The following is a 23,107-nucleotide window of genomic DNA, read 5'->3' as shown; positions in this document are numbered from 1 at the left end:
TTTTTTTTTTTTTTTTTTTTTTGGCAATGACAGTAAACCTTAAAGTACTCTAAATTAAGCAATCAAGTCATAATTTGCCCTCATGACTTTAAACACTCAACACCATGTCAGTAATTATTAAAAACAATCAGAAAGGAAAAACAAGTGAAATATAACATTGTAATAAAAAATAGCATACATAATAAAGAAAGCAAGTTCCCACTTCATGCTGTGCATTAGGTTCTGGCTGCAAGCATTCCTCCACCAGCGACAGGAAATTTTTGTGAACTGCAAGGATATCTTCAATATTTGAAAACAACATCTGTAAAAGAATAAAGCATACATAAATAAAACAATAAATACAAAAGAAAAGAAATTTGCAATTAGAAGACTAACCTTAACTGTCTCCTCTGTGACATTTTTATCCACTTTGGCTGTTGCACACTGGATCATTCGGTGAAGGAAAGCCTGCATGAGACAAGAAAAACAAGGAAGCTGTTACCTTAGGAAGATCAGAACAACTTTTGGCATTTTATGCTTGTAATTTGCCTCCTATCTTTCCTATATATTGGTTGTAGAAGCATGTTAGAATATTATTCTGAATCTCAAATACTTTATTTATAAAGCATCTAGTACCTCTGTTATCCTAACATGATATAAAATCCTATCTCACAGTGTGAAAAGAGCTAAAACTATAATATTAATGAAACTGAAAAACTAAATATTCTCTGAGGACCAGTTTCAACCCTGCATTCATTTGCAATCAGACAAGAGCAAAATGAGCCTTTTTCAAAATCTAGCTCCAGTACTTTTCAAATTTACTACAAGAAAAGCAGAAATGAGCTCTAATTTGCAAATCAAAACTAGTCTTGAGATAATATCAAGAAGTGTAATATTTACCATAGTAACCACAAGCAAGATTTCTGATGTATTAATAATCAAACTTTTTTTTTTTTTTTTTTTTTTCGACCACCGAGATAAAGAAAATTGACCTAAACAACTGTCAGCTGCACCTGGTTTTGCTTACGAAAACATTCAGTCTCCATCTCCAAGAATCTGATCTTTGGGTATCAAATTAGAACTTAGCAATACCATTAATGAAATATTAAAACAGTATATTGTCTTATAGTTCACTTTTGAGAACTGGAAATAATAATAATAAGATACGTACAGTAAGATTAATTTCCAAATGAAATAAATCACATTTCAAGTAATAAGGTTATCATTAATTTTTACAAATTCATTCCTTTACAAATGATTTAGGTAYATTCTGAATATATCTACATACTGAAGACTTAAATCTTATATCACTAATTCTTAATATGGACAAGCATATTCCTTGGGCATCAAAAACTGGCAACACAGTTGCACAAATGTCATTTCTTGCATAACTATTTAGCTTCGAGTCACTCTGTATTGTGTACAGTACACAAACTCATCTAAATTCTGGTGTGGTGCAAATTCCATAAAAGAGGCAATAAATAACCCCTGTTTGGAAGGATAGCACTCACAGTACCCCTTTTTTCTCTCTGCTAGACTTAAACATTTTCATTCCCAAGCAGTGTTCCTTTCACTGCTGAAAAGGACTATGTAACTAGGAACATTTTTTGTGTGTGTGATTGAAGAGACAAATCTAGTTATACAAGACATAAATAGAATCAGGTTTGGAATATTGCCAGCATATTTAAATGTTTCACATCATTTTCTACAGTCTTTAAAAACCTTTCTTCTCCTGACTGCTCGTGCTTTCTTCCTAATACTTTATTGATGTTTAAAAAAAATCCATTAATTCATTTATAACAGTTAATTGAAGGTGGACTTTGGCACTTCATTCCCTTAACCACTATGAAGATCCGCACTGGGCAAATGTATATTTGTGTGCGGATCAGCTATACATGGCACAGCCAATCCCGTGTACAGTGAACACCTACTTAACTCTATGACTCTCAATTCTTTTTTGAGACACTGTTTTCTCTAAAATACCTGATAGTATTAAATACACTTTAGAATTGAAAGATGGGAAAAAAAAACACATGAGAATTACCTCTAAAATTATGTCTGTTTCTAGCATCTATAATCTCTCTCTGTTCATGTTATTTCCCCATAGAACAAACATAACTGTTCATTAGTGTTTACGTTTTCCCAGAACACCATCATTTCCTGTAATGCTGAAAGAAGGTGAGTTTTCAGCTGGCTGAATGCAAAACTGAGAAAATTATCTGGGAGCTGCAGCATTAGCTATTCTTGACTGATTACTAGCCAAGAGTCATACGGTCAAAGGGTATGTATCAGCCATAATAAACAGACTCCCATTGATCCAAACAACACTGCCCCAGATTTCTCATCTGCAGAGGTTATCAGAAACTGAATCTAGCAAAATTCAGCCTCCCAGAAAACCCAGACACAGGTCTCTAGTTATGATAGGGAGGCTTAAGATGACTTTAGACCCTTCCAGTAACTTAATGCTAGCTCATACGTTACTTRCTGTAGTCATTCAGCAGAGGTAGCCATGAAGCCTCTGCGAGGTGATCTTTTGTTYGTGTCTGTTTGTTTGTTTGTTTGTTTTCCAACAACACCTTCCCCCTGCCACATACCCCTACATCCCAAAGAAAGAGAAAATGACAAAAGGGGGGGGGGAAAGACAACCACAAGCCAACCACATCAAAACTGCAGAGAACTAATAAAAAATAAGCTAAGAGGAAGCCTAAAATACAGAGGCTAAAAAGAGAACCACTATGGTGATACAAGACATTGGAAACGTGTAGAGACAAGATACTAGTAGGTCCACATCACTGTACATTTGCTTCTCAAAAAAATCACATTAGGTCCCACAAAGTAATGGATGAGACCATCTGAATCTTCCAGAAAACTTACATGAAGCACTACAAAACCACATGTATCACTAAACAATTAGAATAATCTTGCCTTTTTCTAGAAGACTGGTGAGACAGAATTGGGGGGTGGGGGGGGAAGGGCATATAGTTATGGAATTCTCTCCCTCCATCCCTCACCATTTAGATCCACCCTTGGCGGTCTTCACCCCATGTGTGGTGAGTAGTGCAAAGCACTCTTGAAACCTCTGGATTTTCCCCATGTTTCTACAGCCTAAAGTCCTACTGCAGCACAACTCCCTTATCAACTTCTTTCCTGGAGGCTAGAGATGCTACTGACTCCTAACGCAACATCTCTACTCTGAGCCTTTGCAAGGGAGAATGGATGGCCGTCATTGGACAGGAGGGTGGCCAAGGGGTATGTGTGTAGCAGGGGTGGACACCATGACTATCACTATTAGCTTTACTATCATCTAGTACTCGCAGCATGGTGGTAGCATATGCCTCATCACTACCGATATAATACCAGAAGGGGTCCTGTATAACATAGCATTTTCCCTAGTGCTGTCTGTACAGAATATAATTTGCAGGGGCTTCAAAGCCCCAGGATAGCTGTCATGAAGGGAGAATTCCTGAAAGATAGCCATTCTGGCCGATCAGATGCTAGATGTGTTGTTAAGCTTCTGGTTTAGATCAGCAATTGGAGAAGAAATAAGTCAAAATCTTGCTCTGTCCAATGCAAGAGAGCTTACTGCCCTTTCCAAAAGCCTTGGTCGAAACTGCTCAACGAAGCTAATGAAGAACTCGGCAAGTATTTCACGCCATGTTGAAATACAATTCTAGATCAGAAACAATTTCAGAATTCAGAAACAAGTTCCTAAACAAGAGACAGTTGAGTCAGTAATTGCTTTTGTTACAGTGTTAGRAAACCTTAATCCAGCACTGTGACTACGGAAAATAAATGTCTCTGAATTTGTATGAACATTCTGTAGATCTGAGGGACAGACGAGTATTCAAAAGATCATAGAATATCAACTGAAGACAGTCAAGAACTGTCCTTCAAAGTCAGTGAGCAAAGACAACATAGGCCTTTTGTAGAAAAAACTTTAGGAGGAATGTCACTGTAGACATGAAAAGGAACATGGATGCCCAGAAATTATTAAGGACTTGACAGCTGCAGAGCTAACAGGAAAAAAAGAAGTTCATAGAAATTTTTCAAGATACGCTACATAAGCACTAGTAGCGACAGAAAAAACACCTGTAAAAACTAAAAGTAAACTACAGATCTCAGAGAATTTACAAATCACTATAGAATGGGAGACAAAAGAAGCCAGGAACTTCTGTGAAATTGCAGTTTCAACAGGTTTTACCGCAAGTCAAAGTCTGCTGCTCAAAGTTCAGACTCATTATGGAGCACCAGATTGCACGAAGGAGCAAAGCATTTCAAATTGCAATGACACAGCTAAATAGCTCCTGGACTGAGCAAACAACTATAACAAACAGTTTGCATGATTTTTTTTTTTTTTTTKYTTATTTAAAAAAAAAAAACTCAAACTTACTGAAATTTCATTTATCATGCACACCTCAGTAAATCATGACTGATTACCTGGAGAATACTACAAGTCTTGCTAAAATTACTTATCAAGATTCATCAGTTTTAGCATAGTTCTTAGCACRGCATCAGGTACATGGAGAGTAATACCTATCTTTGTGTATTTCAGGATTTCAGAAGTCTTCTAGACAGTGACCCGTAGCCTCCCTAAAAATTTTCAAGATGATTCTAGAGTTTCTCTTATATTATCTTCAATACTTAGTTTTCTCAAGGAACAATAGAGCAGAATATTTTAAACATAAAAATCCTTTTCTAAGTTTTCATCTTGTAGTACTAGCACTCTGGCCAAAMTGCTAGCGTATACGGATTCATCCTTGCAGCACTGCAAATGGAGATCTACTACACTAATTGCTTTCTCYGGTATCTCCCTGATTTCTTGAATTCACAGTTGAAAAAGGTATCTCCACGAAACATCTCAGAGGAAGAACTTTGCTGAGAACCAGAAAGAGAATTCTAACTATAAAGAGGAAAGAGAAAGAGGAGCAAGTCTGTTACTGAAAATACTAATTTAAAGAATTAAAAAAAAAGAATACCCAAATTGAAGTCTGTTCATTATAGTGAGTAAACACTAACATGTTTGCCTGYCTGTTGTCCTACTGCCATTTTGTGAGACTGTGTGTTACACAGAGAAGGTACACTGAGTTCCTGTTATGGGAATTTTACTTCTGGTCTTATCAAAATCACATTAGATCTTGTTTTTTTCAACAATGCACAGAACAACTATGACAAAGAAAAACACTACTACAGTTAGCGCAAGAAGCTGCCAACAGCACAAATGCCTTTTCTGACATCTGGAATGAAATCAGGAAAGATAAAGAAAGTCTGCCTAAGAAGAGTCTCAGGTCATGAAGAGTTTTCACCTTTTTGAAAGATAAGAAATAAAGCTCTGTAATTATGCACTTAGATCTTAAAATACCTATTTTGTTGAAAGCAATCTTCCTTTATGAACCAACAAACACATACTCATTTCCTCATAAAAAAAGAATTTTTAAAAATCACTTTATTTTTCTTAGATCTCTTTTAACATTGTAAAAACTCTAGCATTTATGATGTCACAAAAAACAAAGCAGATTGCAAAAATACATCTCTCTCCAATAGGGTCATTTTGCGTGTATTTTCACTTGGAAAAAATCCATTTCAGTGCCCAGTCCACCACACTGAAGCCTACTGAATAAAGCTAAAAAGGTCTTTCAAATGTTGAAATTTGAACAAAATCTGATTTTCCACACTGTCAAAGAYGAAACCCTAAAAAAACCCACAACACAAGGAAAATGTTCATAAGTTACAATCTATATARATATGTCTATGCTAATAGGCTTCTCATCATAAGAAATACAGAGTTAAAAGTACTTAAGTTTTTGTGTTTTCTATTTACACTCTTAATGCATCTACAGACATGCTGGGTGGCAGAAAACAGTTTGCACTTTCCACAATATTTCCCCGTGCTGTAGCTGGAGTCATTTCAAATATCTGGGAAAAGAACTGCTCAAGATAATAGCCGACTAGCCAAACACATTTTCTTACTCTGGCTTATTCAGTTCACAAACATCAAGTTAGTATTTAGCCYATCAATCTGAATTTCTGCACAGCTTAATTAATGCATCTCAGATTCCAGGTCCCAGAAGAACACTGTGCTGTTTTTTGTTGAAGAACTTTCGCTTGATTTTGCCACAAAAAGCAATTCCAACAGAGAAGACTCCAGCAGCAATAGCAGCTGCAGGGAAGCACTGTGTTTCCTCTTCCCATTAACCTGTGCTGGGAGCAGTGGCAATAGCTAATCAGCTGGCCTCTGATACCAAACAAAAAGACTCTTCTTCTTTCTCCAGCAATTCACCAGCTGCAGCACCACCTGTTTCTCCTAACTTGCCTGCAGTACTGATGAATTGCAAGCAGCACACAGTGTACCAGCCAAGGTCAGATATAGTGTTTCTCTCTGCACTACCTAGAGCCACTTTCAAAGCTTCAGAAATTGCTCTCTATAGAGACAAGGGAATAGATGTAGCACATCCGAAATACTTTTCATTTCAGTGCTAGTTTCCTTACCTTCCACAACTGACCAGCTATTCCCTTCTCCATTCAAATATCCCAACCCCTGCGGGTCTGAAAGAGTAGTCCTGACTTGTTTTCTTAAAGTAAACATGATCTCTTTGAAGCAGAGGAAAACACATATATGAAAGGTGGCACATTAAAAGAAACATGAACCTTCAAACCAGTTCACATATGATGAAGAAGCTGCCATATTTTGTGGCAATCGTCATGATTCTCTCTTTCCTTTGCAATTTTTGTTTTTCTGCTGAAGTTTTCTGTTGTATCAGAAGCTTTTTTCCAAGAATAATGAAACCTTTTTCTCACGCTGTCCTGTAGCTCACTCACCTCTTCTACATTTCCCTAGTCCCTGACAGCACTTTTCAACTTTCTTCTTCTGCACCTTTTTCACCTTTTCATGCCCACTGAGATTCCTAATACAGTCTCCTCCTTTGAAATCCAAGTTCTCTAAATTAGTCTCCCCCACATTCAAGACTTTCTCTCAAAGCTATGATTATTCTCAATTTTGATTCCTCTCTTCCCTTTCAGCTCTACAGTAGATGAAGGCAAGAGATTTATCCATGTTGATATCCCCTCWGCCACGTTGGAAGTCAGATGGTCTCCACCTTCTTCCTTGTACTGAAATCATTGTGTAAAAGATTTAGTACCACCTTTTCCTCATCCAAATCAGAAAGCATCTGTTTCCTTTTCTTCACAGACATCAAGAAATACTGTCTTGCCCATATCTAAAATCTTTATTTTTGAAAATTGGTTTTCTGAGATGTAAGTATTTTCTTAGTGTTAAATACAAATTTTGTTGACAAATAATGATGGAATTATTCACATGCTTAAAGTTAAGAAAATGCCTAAGTGAACTGCCCAAAGGCTGGATGTCACGCTGGCTCACATACACTGTAACAAGCTGAAGTCATGTGCAAAAAGCTGCTAGAAGATAATCTAAAATGTTTCCTGATGAAAATATAGTTTAAATAGAACTTTTAAAGAAGAAATCATATACTGGCATAAGGGATGAACACCCATCTGTAACAGCCAGGAACTGGGGCATCTCTTGTACAAGGAAAGGCTGAGAGAGCTGGGATTGGTTAGCCTGAAGAAGAGAAGACTGAGGGGGGAATCTTCTCACTGTATATATAAATATCTGAAGGGAGAATGTAAAGGGGACAGAATCAGACTCTTCTCAGGGGTGYCCAGTGACAGGGCAAGAAGCAACAGGCACAAACTGAAACCCAGGAAGTTCCACATGAACATGAGGAGGAATTTCTTTACTGCAAGGGTAACAGAGCACTGGAACAGGTTGCCCAGAGAGGCTACGGAGTCTCTCCATCCTTGGAGATATTCAAAAGCCATCTGAACACAATCCTGGGCATTGTGCTCTAGGTGATCCTGCTTGAGCAGGGGAGTTGATGATCTCCAGAAGYTCCTTCCAACCTCAACCATTCTGCGATGGGTAGCAGGAAGTCTGTTTAATGTTTTTAGTGAATACTTTAACTCATGTTGCATAAATACTGAATGATGGTAGATAAACCTTTTTCAATTACACGAAAAATGCAAACAAGTTAAATTCCGGTCTCACTATCATGAAACTTTTTTGGAAGAGTAAAGGAAAAAGTTGGATTTACCTATACCATGTAAAATTCAGAATACACTGTTGGCACCAGAAAAACACACCAAACAAGCAACAGTATGAATAAAGACTTCATGATTTGGTCCTGTAATTCAAATGGAACCTTGTGAAGCCGTACTAAGAGGACACAGTAATACAGAGTTTACTCTCTGTTAAAAAATAGCTTTAAAAAAAAACACATTTTCAACATATGTTTGTGAAGAAGTATGAATAAGATTAATCTTTATTTTATTTTGAAGTTTTCTCAAGTACGAAAAAGTTGTTTTGGACAGAAGAATATTCACAGGTATTTGGAATTCCCTCTGATGACATATCATATGGTGCTGTTGGTATATTTTATCAAGAGAATAATATTCTTTTAATCATACAACTGATCTTGTATTACTCCAGTGGGAATAGAAAAGAAAYAGTATCTATAAAGCTTACTGCTCATAAAAGTTCGCAGTTTCCTGAATTTACAGAATACTAGGTCCTTACTAGTAAATCTGTCTCAGAATTTAGTGTGTTCCTTACCAACAAATCAAAACAAAAAACTAGGACACCTAAAAGAAATTGCAGGTCTCAGAATAACAACATATTCCTATTAAATTGCAATCATAACTAAAAAAGAAACAAACTTAGTTATATGGATTTGGAATTTTTATCTAATTTTTGCTTCCAAAACAATGGCACTTCTAAACAATTTCTTTAGAAAGAATTCAACATTTCAGAAGCATTTTGGATATAGGTTTTAAATCCTATATATTTTTTTTTTCACATTAAAGCAACTCAGGAGTTTCAAAAAGTGTAAAACAGTCAAGATGAGAAAAATCCATTTGTCTCAAATAAGAATATTTTCATTTGTTTTCTGATCCAACTTGAGATGTAATAGTAAGAAACCTTGAAAATGCTAGAAGAAAGCCATTTTCTGCTAATTTTCTCACTATTTTTCCAAAGTTCATAGGGATGTTTGAAAACAATTCTGAGTCTTTTCTGAATAAAAAATAACCATCAGAATTACAGCAGTCAAAAACTTCACCACCATTTAGGAGAAGGAATTCTGAAATAACACACYTTCACTTTCAGAATTGAGATTTAAAGTTTAATCATGATAGCATCTGAATCAGCAAGAAAAGCTGATTCAGTTCCAATGAAAATGAACCAGCAAGTTCTTTGTGTTTAATGCAAACAACTAATAGAAAGCAAACAACTCTTTATGTATAAAATGAGAAAGCCTGAAATCACTGACAGGCAATCAAAATGGAAGCCCTATTTATATGCTCCATTTTCAAAACATAACTCTAATACATTTTTTCCTAATATTAGATTGCACAAGTTTTAATTTTTAGTTTATGTTTAATGTGGGTAGACGCTAATTAGGAATTAAGAGTGTGAGTGAATTTTACAATTTTTATTGCAAAAGTTGTATAAAGAAAGTATACTTCTCAAACAATATTCAGTGTCAATTCTGGCTGCCATTTGTGTATGCACTTATGCCAAGAAAAATGTGAGGGAGAAAGGAGTATGAAACAGCAATTCTATCCCAATTCCAATCCTCCACAAAACCTACAGGGAAACTGTTTAGTACGTATTAAGAGTGCCTTCCTGACCACAAATGAAAAGCAGGAACATCTCATTTAAGCTCTTCTGTCCTTTTCTAACCAGTTTATCCAGTGTCTTTTCCAGCTCCAAATCAGCACACTTACCCCTGCATACGGAAACCCACCTATGTTTGGGATACCTACCTCTAATTGCTATCGCTCGTCCTTTAGATATGTGCTGTCATGGTCATATGGCACAGAGTTAACAGGATCATATACAGCAATGCATCATTCCATACAATAATTGTGTCCTATTTCAAAGTCTTAATAAGATTACTTTTGAAAAACTTCCTGACAGTGGTGTCTTAGGTATATATATACTCTCACTTGTTCTCTATGTACATGAAACTGAGAAGCTGAGAATTTCTGAAGCTCAGATAAGTCCTCTCCTACCTATCTTTAATTATTGTAAAATCTGGAATTTTACACCCCACACTTGGTACATTCTGACAACAGAATTTTCTTAAGACCAGTTTTCCTTTTGTACAGACCTGCAGAACAGTTGTTTTTGATGAAAATGTTCCTGACGGCATGTTTGAATTCAGGCAGATAAATAAAGCACACATCCTACACGCCTGCACCTGCTGAAATTATAAGATTTTGCACTTTTAATACTTTTTCTTCTTCCTTCTGGTAAGACTGTAAAGTTCTTAAAACTTCAGTGGAAAACTGGATCCGGTTGACCATAGAATTCAAGCAAAGGCAGTTTGATCTATTTGTAAACAGGAAAGCAAGGACTATTATCTATATYTTTTTAACCACCAATATATTTAGTTTTAGTACCTATGACAGTGATGGGTATTAAAAAAAAATCATACAAACAGAGATGCTGTTTTGCAAACAAACAATTTATGGATAGAAAGTCCATAAATTCCAGTTCCAAGTCTTGCTGTATAATCAGGATTCAGATCTCTGCATACCTGTGAAAAACAACATCAAATCTTTCATATTTGTTTAAACTTAAAACTCCTACTACTACCATTAAACATTTAGAATGTTAAATAGAATGTAACACTGATACAAACACAAGTACAAAAAAAAAACTCAAGAAATACCTAGTCTATAAAAGTGAGCTGCATTAACAGCGACGAAAAATAACCTATATATAGCACTTGCATCTTACACCATTTTTATCAGAGGATGGCAATGAAACCAAATGAAAGGAATTCTGAACAAATATAGAATCTTCTTGTCAACTAGTAAATGAACTCTTCCCAAGGCATCACAAAAGAATGAATTCACCCATATTTGGTAAATAAAGGCTGCTTGAAATAGTATTTCTTTAGGCAATTACTAAAGGCAGGAATATTTGAAAAAAAAGTAACTTCAAGGCTAAACCACATACCTTTGTTATTAAAAGTCTGACAAACTCTGCTTCTCTTCTTGGCATACRTTGCATAAATTTCTCCTTTTTCTTGGGAAACGATCAAGACTAAATAGGTTGAACCAACTAAACTGAATAGTTAGTCTACTTTGAAAGATGTACACTGGCTGCAACAGTAAGCTGAAGTTTAGAAGACTGCTAATTCTATCACAGTATTAGCACTCAGATTTGCAGGGGCAGATCCCCAGCGCTCCTAATTCAGATCCCACAGGAATCTTACAATCAGTGAAAGCACAAGAACCCATTCAACTGGATCTCTGCAGCACTAAAGAATTAAATTCCTAATTCTCCATCTAAGATAGTGTGATGACAAAAAATAGGCTTAAACTCAGCTTAAAAATCAGATGAATTTTTCTAAAATTCATCTATTTATTGAAAAAATAAGTATTTGAGAAAAACTGTGGTAGTACACTTTTAGTTTATGTATACTTATATGTTTTGGAACTTCAGACTCTCATTTCTGAATAAATATTTAAGTGTTAAAAATGATGTTCCTTTCATCATCCATGGAACAAAGCATGCTTAATTATAAAGTCATGCAGACTGGSTTGAAAAACAAATTTTTGACTTCATACCAGGACTAAAATCTAGAGAAAACCTGTAAGTGAGAAAAGTATTGGCTTCTGAAGATTAGATGCCAATGTCAGTTGTCTTAACTCCATTTCAAAAAGAATACAACCATAGCAAGGTTTAAGTTACTTTTAAAAGTAAGTTTTTACACAGCTTTGTACAAATAAAYGATTTTACATGCCCCTACTGCCTGTCATGAACTGGCCATGTGAATTTTCAGCTGCTTATATGGTTATGAGCCAATTTCCACTGAAATGGTGTCATTAAACGTAGTTTTTTCTAGCTTATATTTGATTCATGAGATGTGTCAACTGTGAAAATGTAGAGGATATTCCATCTTTTATTTCTTTACTGACTTGATAACTATCCAAAATGGTAACATTTGATAACTTTTAASTTTTTTCTTTTTTATAGCTCCCTGACTTTTTTTTTTTTTTCCTTTTTGCTGTCATCTAAATATCTGCTAGACATTAATTATATCACAGGATATTTAGATGCTAAGTTCAGTCTACATCCCTTAAAAAGGTTTCAYTTCTTGGAGCGTACAGTGATCATGAAGGACATGGTTTATGAAAGAAGGCTATTTACATCCAGAACACAGCAGCAGGAATAAAGGTACACTGTTTGAATCWGTCTACATTAGCTGGATCGCCTTACTGTCAAATAAACTAATAAAGAAATACAGGCCTGGATTCTAGATGCATCCTGCGTTACGGAGCCTGCCTTCCAGATGCATTCTGGAGTAACATTCTTCCCACACACAGATTTCCTTTTCTCAGTGGTCCTTTCTTTCCTCCTTTCCCTATTCCCTATTCAAAAACCCCTCTTGTTTGTAGGTCTTGTGTAGATCTATGATCTGTCTTGAGCTTTGAAGATTTCCCAGAATAATTGCACAATTTCACCGAAGCTTCTGTGAAGTATGTGTTTTCAGGAACACATAAAAATTGCATTACTTGTATTGTTCTTTTCATTAATTTTTATAAGGCAACAGAAGAGTTTTTTTTTGTTTGAATGTTAGGACACTATGCACATGGAGGGCATAACTACCTTTTCCTACAGTACAGCATCATTCCTTAGAACTGAAAGCTTTAAAATATCCTCCACYTGAAGCAGAAAGGATTGGGGGATTTCTTAAATTTATATATTTCATGTGTAAAAAATAGTACCTGAACAATTACCACCCACAAACAGTCCATTGGGATAGCTCATAAAAGTGCTACTTACCAAAAATAAAAAAATAAATAAATAAATAAATGGGGGGGCAGAGGGTAGGGGAAAGGGGGAAAAGGGCTAGGGGAGAGGGGAAAAAAAATAAAAAAGAGATATTCAACTTTCCCAATGTCAGGCAAATCACTCCTCTTCTCAGACCACCTGYACCATAACTGCAGACAAGTACAAGTAGACCATATTGGTGACAACTGCCATCTGTAACTACTCGACTGGAGTTTGACAGTGCTTAATACCAAGCACTTACTAAGACATACTGTTGCTTATCAAGACACATCATTGATTATACAAATAAACTGAAGCTTTACAGAGTCTTCCCACATAAGGTCACACAAGGATATGGGACACTTTTGGGGGGTTTTATTTGCTTTATGAAGCAGTTGTAAACTAATGACTGAGGTGAAAGGTACTTTTGGTTTCTATACTCTGGAGAAATAAAATTATCTAAATCATTGCAAACCCAAGACAGCTAGACTGCAGACTTCTAGGAACAACACAAGGCAACAATGTGTTGGTAGGATCAGGAAATCAAAAAGCCAGAAATAAACATTGTTTCCTAGCATTTTCAGTAGTTTAGAACACTGCATTCCTTACCCGGGGTGAGGAAATGACGCCACTGCAAGTTTTCTTCATGACCATAATAGAGCACTGCGGACTGCTTTACCTGGCTCTAAAGGCATGAACTTAGAGCCAGTCAACCATGTTCAAGCCTATCAGCCGTGCAAGAAAAGCCACTGTGACCATACATAGATTTGCGATGCATCACTCGTCATTTCTTGCCTAGTGCAAGGTACGGCTCCGACACTACAAAGCCCAGTCTTCTCCTTTTAAGGAACAGAATATGGTGCTCTCAGTCTGTATGTGAAATGGCACTGCATGAACATACTGGTAGAGATATCTTCAAAGTACAGGCAGAATAGCTTTAATAGAAATATCATAGCTAAGGAACAGCTTTAGGAACAGCTGAAACCAAGATCAAGTCTGGCAGATTTCAGATGTGCACATGATCCTCTTAGAAACAAACCTCTGTCACCTTTCTTTGCTCCCTAGAACCTGTTCACAGAAAGGACCAGCACCAGGGAGGCAAGGTATTCGCTGCTAATGCCATTCTAGATGTGCAGTATCCACAATTCTGCCAGAAGTGAAGGGCGAGAAAGAAACAGAACTTGTAGGACAACAGGCTCGCTTTAAATTAGGGAGCACAAACAGAGGACAAACTAATACCTCACACACAAGTGAAGCAGGCACTATGTTATGCAGGCAGAAATCCTGACAGGAGGAAGCCAAAAGAAACATAGATTGCTTCACCTTTCAGGCATAATCTTATTTTCCCAAAACTGCCTGCTAAAAAGTAACTAATTGCTAGGCTTTAATTTTTGCAGTTGCATGTGACAAAAACTGGGGTAAGTATCAACATAAGGTTACCAAATCCACAGACTCAGAAACTTTCCACCAGCTTTTTCTCTTTTAAGAGCTGGAGTTTCACTTTAAAATATTTTTCTAGCCTCTTCTGCTGTGAAGACTGCAGTGCAATGGTTTATAGAATGGATGCTATCTATCTCTATAGACAAACAAAAACACCATTCCCAAGAGATCTGACCTTCACCTTTCATCTTAAAATAGTAGAACCAATTACCTAGCAACAACAGCCCACATCCTTAAAATATTTATAGCTGAATTATGGCATTACGAGCTAGTCAAGTTTGCAAAGGAATTAAACTAGCTAGAAGAATACACAACTAAAACACAAACAATTATATTTGTCAGAAAAGAAATTCCAGCAGCTAACTAAATGGTAATTCAGCAGTATTTACTGTGGGATTTATTGTACTTGTTAAAAAGTAGAGCTCCGGAATGCATGAACGTACGTGACTACATAACCTGAGCAGCATGCTACAGGCTCCCGGAAAGTTTATCATCCTGTTTGCTGACTGCAATTTGGCTTATTGGGTTTTGATTCCATGTTCCAGTTCTTTCTGCTCATATCTTCCAAACAGGGCAAACACTGAAGTTCCTGTACACTAAACAGATTTGTGCAGCCTGTATGCTTTGTTACCCCCAAAGAAGTTGCACAGGACATTTTTAGGACAGAAACAGCTTCACATCCTCCTTCAAGTCTGAGTTAAAAAGCAAAACTGGGATTCGTTTGTCTAGAGAAGGACAAGGGAAAAAAGGACCTATATAGAAAATATCCTAAATATACGGGATGTTCACTGACCACATACAGTGCAAATATCTAGATAACAGAGTGTTCATCCATTCCTTTGGTATTTAAAGGGAAAACTACCACAGGTTCAACAAATAAAGTAATTCAAAGTTTAGCATTAGGCCTCTATTTGATGGATATTACATTATGTTTTAATCCTACTTTTAACAGTTTTATGGAATGTCCTTTCCATTAATACAGTACATCTCCAGAGTTACATCATCAACAGATCAACAAATCATGCGCAGAAAAAAAATCACAAATCCAGAATACAGACTCCTAATACTGCCACTATCATTTCAATTCGTTTTTCCACAAGAGCAAAGATACCTCTTTGATGATCAACATAGGACGCTGCTCACTAAATAGAAGATATTTTCCTACTTTTAAATGTTTTTCTGCTGTTCTGTTCTAAGTCTGGGAAAATGTGATTAACTCTACCACACATGGAGCAGGTAAAAATTTTAATCCTTATCATAGATTCTGTAARCCCTCTCTCAACAATCAATGCTAAAGCAACAACCTTTAAAATGTAATAGTCATCGCAGAAGACTGAACTCCCTTACAACAGGATAATCAACTGAACAACAGGAGTTTACACGCTCTAATGAGAGAACTCACAAACTCATTTCATTTCAGGGAATATTTCCTTCTCTCCTTCATAGTCTCTGCCATTTTCTGCACAGCATAATGAACACACATCACATTTTACACTCTAAAGCAGCTTAGTATCCAGGACTAAGACAACTGAGCAGAAATAAGATTTCAAGCCAGCTCAATAACATGGCAAGCATCTGTAGACGTTCCTCCCAGAATCCTGAGCAGAAGGCATATTGGTCATATGTAATAAAAAAAAGTGAAGAGAAATTTAACATCCTTTATAATAGAAATCCCTTATAGAGATGCTTCCCTTTAGCATTAAGGACAATCTTGCAAGACTGTAGTGCACACAGCTGTCATGTAAGACAGTGGAATTTTCCAGATCTATTATAATGCCTTCTTGAGAGTTGAAACAAGTTCACAGACACAGAATTCCTCCTGAAAGCATCAGAGGGCTTGTCTTACTTTCTGAAGGGATGGACGACATCCAGATATTGTTTTTCAACTATCCTTTTAGTCAGCAAGTACACTTCTTTTTCGTTGTCATCCAAAGAAATGGACCAAAGGAAAGGAGCTGAATTTCCTGCCTACTGTAAAAAAATCAGAGTTCACCTAAGGAACAAAGGAGGGTGGAGGCCCCAACACAGCAGTGTTCTTCTGGAACTGGAGTAAGTGGTCAGAAATAGGTAAGACTTACAATTTGCTGACTTAGAGCAGATCACTGTCAAAGAAACAGTCTTAATGGACAAGCAAAAAAAAAGCAAAAAAAAAAAAAAAAAAAAAAAAAGGCTCCCCGTGCAGAAGTGGGAGTCTGAAACTGAATCTGAATCCACAGTAAAGACAGAGCTGCTCTTGGCTGAGCTCCTTTCAAAAACTCACACTGCAAGGCAAATACACAGAGCATTTAATACAGAAAGGGGGCTAAAACATAAGCCTTATTTCAGGGCCTAAATAGGAAAAGAAACTAAGAATTTTAGCAGCTAGATTTGAGTGAGAAGCCCAGAAGCCCCATGATATATATGCTGTCATACACAGTGGGTATGTAGAAGGTGACAGTGATTAGTACTGCTTTACAAAAAAAGTGTCTACTTTTGTGACTACTTATGTTCAAGAAAACARGATTAGTACTCATTCTGTAAATACTCAATTTTACCCCATAATACTCCATAGTTTTATTTGCTCTTCAGAACTGGGACACTGATTCGCATGTCCCATGATAACATGCTCCCATTCAGCAAGTTTTTAGAATTTTCCTAATTCTGTATAACGTCTAAACATTTCCCAACCAATCAGCCTGAATAAGCTTTCAAAAGAGGTAAGGGAGACAGRAGAGTCAAAGCTGATATATGAGACATTTGGATTTTAATGTAAAAACTTCTGTTATGTACTCTCAAATTTGTTACAAAGTTGAAWAACCTTTTGCTGGCCAAGCCACCTTAACAGACTATCACATTACAGAGATTAAATTCACTCTCTCACATGAGCAGGCCTTACAGTTGCAACTAGTCAGGATATGATTAAAAAATGAAAGTGCTATTGACAGAAAATTCTGTTCTGAGCTCTTATTTTCTGATTTTGTGGTGGTGTTGACATTGCAGATACCTTGTTCGGCTTTCCTAACGAATGATGTATTCTACCTGAATGGTCTTGTCCTGCTCCTGTAGGACTCATGCCRTGAAATGAACCTCACAGAAAAATAACTGAATTCAGACACATATTTTTGCTAAATACATCACATTAACATTGTACYGATAGCATACGTAAAACTGGGCTTACTTAAAATAAGGCTACTCTAAGCAGAAAACGTAATAAAATTTTCTCAAGTTATTATTCCTTGTAGCATTTCATCATACGTGATCAGAATGGTAATGCTTTTTTTGAATTTGAGTTAGATATCTACAGTACTTTTACTATAACCCRTTTTAAGTCTTTTTTCATCATTCCAAGTGCTTGGATTGGTTATACTGAGTTAGAAATGYAAGATTTATTTTGCAAACTGTCTATACTGCCATTCATTTTTCATTTGGATGGACACTCTTAGTAAGTCTTTATTCTTTGGACATGATCTCTCAGTCTAAGCCTATACAAGGCAAAGTATGCAATGTCAAATGTTGCAAATTTTCTGACGGAGAAGGTTGCATCTAAGTTACCATCAGTAACAGGCAGTTCATTCAACAGCCAAAAATAAGCCATTAATATTAATGATTATGTGCATTTTGCATCACCTGTTACGAGATTTTTAACAGTAAAATTACCATGCTGGGTAGGTGCAGATCAAGAACAYYCCAAATGAAACTCAGGAAGATACATCAGTGAAAAGCAACAGTCAAACTAAATCTGGGCCTAAGACAATGATGTATATTTTTAATTTTGCATTGAAGTCTCTGAAATTTCATATCTTGAACTGTGACAGATTTATGGCCCTGACATTTAGCGAGTTTATCTCACTATCTGTCTCATAGGACTGCATGCTGAACATAGCAGATTTGGATCTGAAAAGCTTCTAAATGWGTGATTAGATAATTGTGATGCAATACAAACTGTTTTTCCTGTGAACTTAATGTAGGGCTTAGGAGATGAGTATTTCTTGATAAAATATATTTATTTAACATGCAACTACTGTATTTCATATGTTCTTCTGGTTTCAGTGGAAAAAAGYGGCAGCATGTTTCTTTCTTTCCCTACAACATAGTCAAGTTGTAGAACTTTCAAGGTCCAACACTTTCTAAGATCTGTGAAAAYAAGAGAGACCCTGAAGGGTATCTCAGCTTCACTCCCACGAGAAAGCAGCCAGAACAATAAGCTTTTGCTAGCAGAAACTCAAACTCTTTTTCCATTTTAAAGGAACTCCTCTCAAAAGAGGCACTACATCAGAGAGGCTAGTAACTAACTACTGGCTGAGACAAAGTCAAGGACACTCTCACCTATGCCACATTAGAGCATACTCAATGCCAGGGAYACATCAGGGAATTCACAGTTGTATCTCTTTTCACACATTTGTTAGTTATGCTTCAGTAAGCACTCCAACAGAGAAATGTGGACTTCTGRATCAAGTCGTATAAGACATCCAAATATAATCTAAAAGCAAAATACCAACTCCTGTGAAAAAGCAGTTTTTAAATTACTAAGATTACAGGCAATGTTTTCAAAAGAATGCTGTGACAGCCCCAGGGAACAGAACAAGAACCTTGTTTGGTATACGATCCTTTCGCTATATTCTGTCACATGAACCTGCTCAAACATTGCTGTCCACGCAGTGTGAATGAGTCACAACTGTCTTCAGAAGGTTTTCTAAGGTGTCCATCAAAGACAGAAATAAGCTCTGTGTTTACATTCTGAATGGCTCCAGTAAATTCAGTTTAACTGAATTTTAGCTACATATCTAGCCACACACTAGTGGCTAGATTCAGTGTTTACTACATGTTTTTTTTTTTTTTTTTTTTTTTTTTTTTTTTTTTTTTTTTTTTTTTTAATATATTATTGGCAATGACAAGAAATGCAGAAAACATCAGCTTCTCAGTATTTGGGGAACAGTGATTGCCTGTCTGTAGCACTTTCATCCAGTTGTATGGAAATACTTCACCAACTGTACACTGACCTTCCACAACACTCCTGCAACATTAAGTAGCTTTTTCCCCACACCACAGTCACAGAAACTAAAGGGAAAATAGGGATGGTACCACAGATTTGTGACAAAGCACAACTTACTCATATACGAGAGCAGCTGGCATCCTTTGCAAAGAAAAGTGAATTCTGAAAAGATGTAATTACAATCGATCTATTTCCATAATGGGTGATTAAAACTGAGGGGAGTAAAGCCACCTAATTTATTAAATCTACCTATGTTCAGCTGGAATGCCTACTAAGGTCTGTATTCCCACAACAGATYTATGGTACTGTAATATAGCCAGACAGAAAGTCGTCAGTGTCTAATATGGCCAGCTAGTGCAGCGCACAAACACAACACTTTAGCAAAATAAACCAGAAACCCATCACACCTATTTACCTTGTCTGTTTTAGCCTTTGACAGTATTTTAATAGAGTTTCAAGAGAATACATGGATTGGGCATGGCCTATATAACAGATTGTCAGACTTTAGTCTAATGGCTATGACGGACATTTCCAGTATCTGGGCACGATACAGCTTTCTGCAAGTAAGAGTCCAGTAAATTTATATGAAAAGAAAAATCTTGGAGACTGGTCAACGTTTGCAAACGGGATGTCTTCAGGAAATGAGGAACATCACTATCTTAGACACCTTCTGCTTGAAGTGCAGACCACACTCCTTTGATTTTGTGTTTCCTTAACAAGACCATAGCAACAAGAGTATTTAAACAAAAAGACCTAACAACCCTCCTGAAACAAAACATGTATTTCTTCCTGCAGGAAAGATGAAAGGGCAAAGACCACATGACAAGTATTAGTCATACCAATTAGTACATAAATGGAAGATGTTCATCATAATGTGCATAATATAAGAACTTACATAAGGCTAAAAGCTTTTTGGCTTTTAAAGGGATTTTTAGGTAAAGATTTTTGATTTTGAAATTAAGAGATTTTTAAGTAAGGTTGTGAGCTATGACCATCTATATCACAGCTTGCAGAGATCTTCATCATCCATTTTTTTTAATTACTAAGAAACTACAAGAAAAATCCACTGTTTACAAAAAGCATGTCACACAGTAATGATTCTTAAACTAACACTGGATTCTGTGCATAGCAGAATGGTGGGCCCTTCCTGAACAGACCACTTTGTACAGTTTCCTCAAAGCACCAACATTTGCAGTATCTAGCATAAATATAACCCAGAAATTTCAGGGTTAAAATATTTTACCAGTATGGACACATTTCACTAACCTGGAACAGGCTGCAACAGTAAACAAATTGTTCAATTTAAGGCACTGTTCAGCAGAATTTGCCCACTGGGTCATATATTAAAAAGCACTATTAACTAATAATAAAAAAATTAAAAAAACACTGTAAGAGAAGCTACAAAAAGATTAGGACAGGAAATAAAAAACTTAAGAATGTTAATATTCTGCTTATGGACCAAATTCCAAAACTGATTAAGTTTAACTATAAATTCAGATTTCCTTTCACTTACTGTAGCACAAATTGATCTTTGAAACAAAAATACAAATCCCTTTCTTTGAGTTTCTTTTCAAGGAACTGAATCAATTAGAGGAAATAACTAAGGAAATAATTTTACCTATGTGCATTGTTCTAAACCTTCAAAATTGAAAGATTCAAGATTTCTCCCAGTTTTTACCTCTCCGATTAAASTGTCACCTAACACAAAAAAGTGATGTAGAAAAACACCCAAATTCCAAAGAAAGCACTCCAACAACTACAAAACTTTGCTTTGTACCAGTGYTATTACAAGTAGCAGAGGTTATTGTTTTAAACCAACTCAAAGCAAAACAAAAAATAAACCTCCCCCAAAAAACACAATACTTTAATCATAACCATACTGTCATTACACTGAACCAGTATAAGAAAAACTTAATGTTGTCTGACTATCACAGCTACATCTTTCCAGTCTTCTACAGTTGAACTACTTGTAAGTATAACTTCAGTATAACATGATGATACCAAGTGATGCCTGGTTTAAAAATCATTGTAATCCCCTTAAGTTTTATTTTACTTTTAAATATTATAATATTCTCCTCCATTTTTGTAGGTGTTTATGGTGCTGTGGAGGATGACAGAAAAATAAGCAGGGGTTTCGGCCTTTTCTTTTTTTTTTTTTTCTTCATCTAGAAATACTTATACAATGAATCCCGTATCTCAGACCACTGACATTTGGTGCTGGCAGAAGAGCATAGAGATCAGGAGCAGACTGCACTCCTGATCACATCAAGTGTAAGAGCATGGAAACTCTGCACTGRAATAATTTGTTAACAATTTTCTTTARATAGCRTGGAATTATTTGGAAGTCTTACTATTACGAATACCTGACACCTAATTAGATCTGATCTCTCATTGAATTTCAATGGGATGTAGTCTTCAAATTCTCTTTGTCTTGAAAAATTCTAGGCTTCATTCAGAAGTAATGAAACAACTTAGTGAATTACAGTGTTCCTTTCCTAAAATAAGTAAGAAATACATCAACGCTATCAAGAACACAACATGGTCCGCCCAAATTTTTGGGGTGCTCCATTGAATAAACATCTGAGAGGGTGAAAACATTTACAGATGTTGAAGAGATACATGTTTTTGCTCTTTCTGTAGCTAAGAAGAGAGGTAATCTGCACAGAGCTGTACGAGAGAGTTTTAACTTTTCAGAGTGTCACTAGCAAAAATAATGTAGGATTAGAATCTGTCATCTTTTACTGTAAATTTATACATGCATAATGTGGAAATGAAAAAAGTACTACACCAAGTGTAATGAAGCAGTGAAAAAAATCCTCACACAATTGTTTTTATGAACCCTGTATTTTTGACAGTGAAATTCTGCAAGTGCATGTTGGATTTCAGAGGAATAAATAATTTGAATAGTTTCATCAACACACTAAACTTCAWCAATTCAGTGCATATTGTTGTTGAATCTCCAACCAGCAATTCATGATTTGTGGAATCTGAGGTATCACACATTGCCCTTAAATGCATTAACATGTTGGAGACCTCATCTAAAAAGCAAAATCTCCTATCCAAGTAATACCCTGCATTTCGTTGCAGAATCATTACAGCACAAATTATATCTCAGAAAGGAAAATGCTGAAGCTTAATTATTTTTAATTGGGGCCCCACCAACAATGAGAGCACTTCTTACCATTGGAAAAATAAGGCAGAAATATTAGTCTAATCATCATCAACCAGAACACTGTCATAAGCATTGTTTTGTTTCCATACACACTTAGGGGGGGCCCTTTTCCTGAGYATCTTCTTTGTTGTGTGCAAATAATCTAAATACTGCCCGTCAATTGTGCTTTAGCCCAATGTCATATGTTTAAGGATTAATCAAAGCACAGCTACGCAAGTACTTCAGTTATGAAGACATTCATTTCCTTTCTGACCATTTTAAGAAACTGCAGACAGCTTAGTGCAATAGAGGGGAAGAAAAATGCTCTTGGATGGTAGTAATAAACAAACACCCCTTTATTCTGTTTAGACCTAGTGAAGAATAGGCCCCAGACTACTTAGCTCATCCTATGAATTTAGATCACTAAGATCTTTTATTCTGACCCAGCATCATCTTTAATTTCTTAAAATAGTTAACTTTTTTCATGCACTGAAGCCATAACTGTATCACTACTTGAATCTTTTTGGGTGTGCTGTTTAAAAGAACTCTTAGGACCCTTTACCTACCAATCAGTATGACAGAAATACTCTTGAAGCTGTAGTACAGCCTCCTTCCATTGCACAAAAAATAATAAAATAAAATAAAATAAAATAAAATAAAATAAAATAAAATAAAATAAAATAAAATAAAATAAAATAAAATAAAA

General features: G+C 36.0%; 1 protein-coding gene across 2 annotated transcripts in view; it reads right to left on the bottom strand.

Annotated features, from left to right (window-relative positions):
* The window catches only part of PREX2 (phosphatidylinositol-3,4,5-trisphosphate dependent Rac exchange factor 2), a 179,135-nt gene that overhangs the window by 130,360 nt on the left and 25,668 nt on the right, over window positions 1–23,107 (bottom strand). For both annotated transcript variants that reach the window (XM_085306783.1, XM_085306784.1), the window contains exons 3-4: window positions 376–447; window positions 179–301 (exon numbers count right to left, since the gene is read on the bottom strand). In XM_085306783.1, the coding sequence (XP_085162909.1) occupies window positions 179–301; window positions 376–447 (195 nt within the window). The remainder of the gene's footprint in view (window positions 1–178; window positions 302–375; window positions 448–23,107) is intronic.

The sequence above is a fragment of the Rhea americana genome, unplaced genomic scaffold (genome assembly GCF_003343005.1).
Source record: "Rhea americana isolate MKP2758 unplaced genomic scaffold, rheAme1 scaffold_247, whole genome shotgun sequence".
NCBI lineage: Eukaryota > Metazoa > Chordata > Aves > Rheiformes > Rheidae > Rhea > Rhea americana.
The sequence above is the reverse complement of the archived record's forward strand: the minus strand, read 5'-3'. Positions and strand labels throughout refer to the sequence as shown.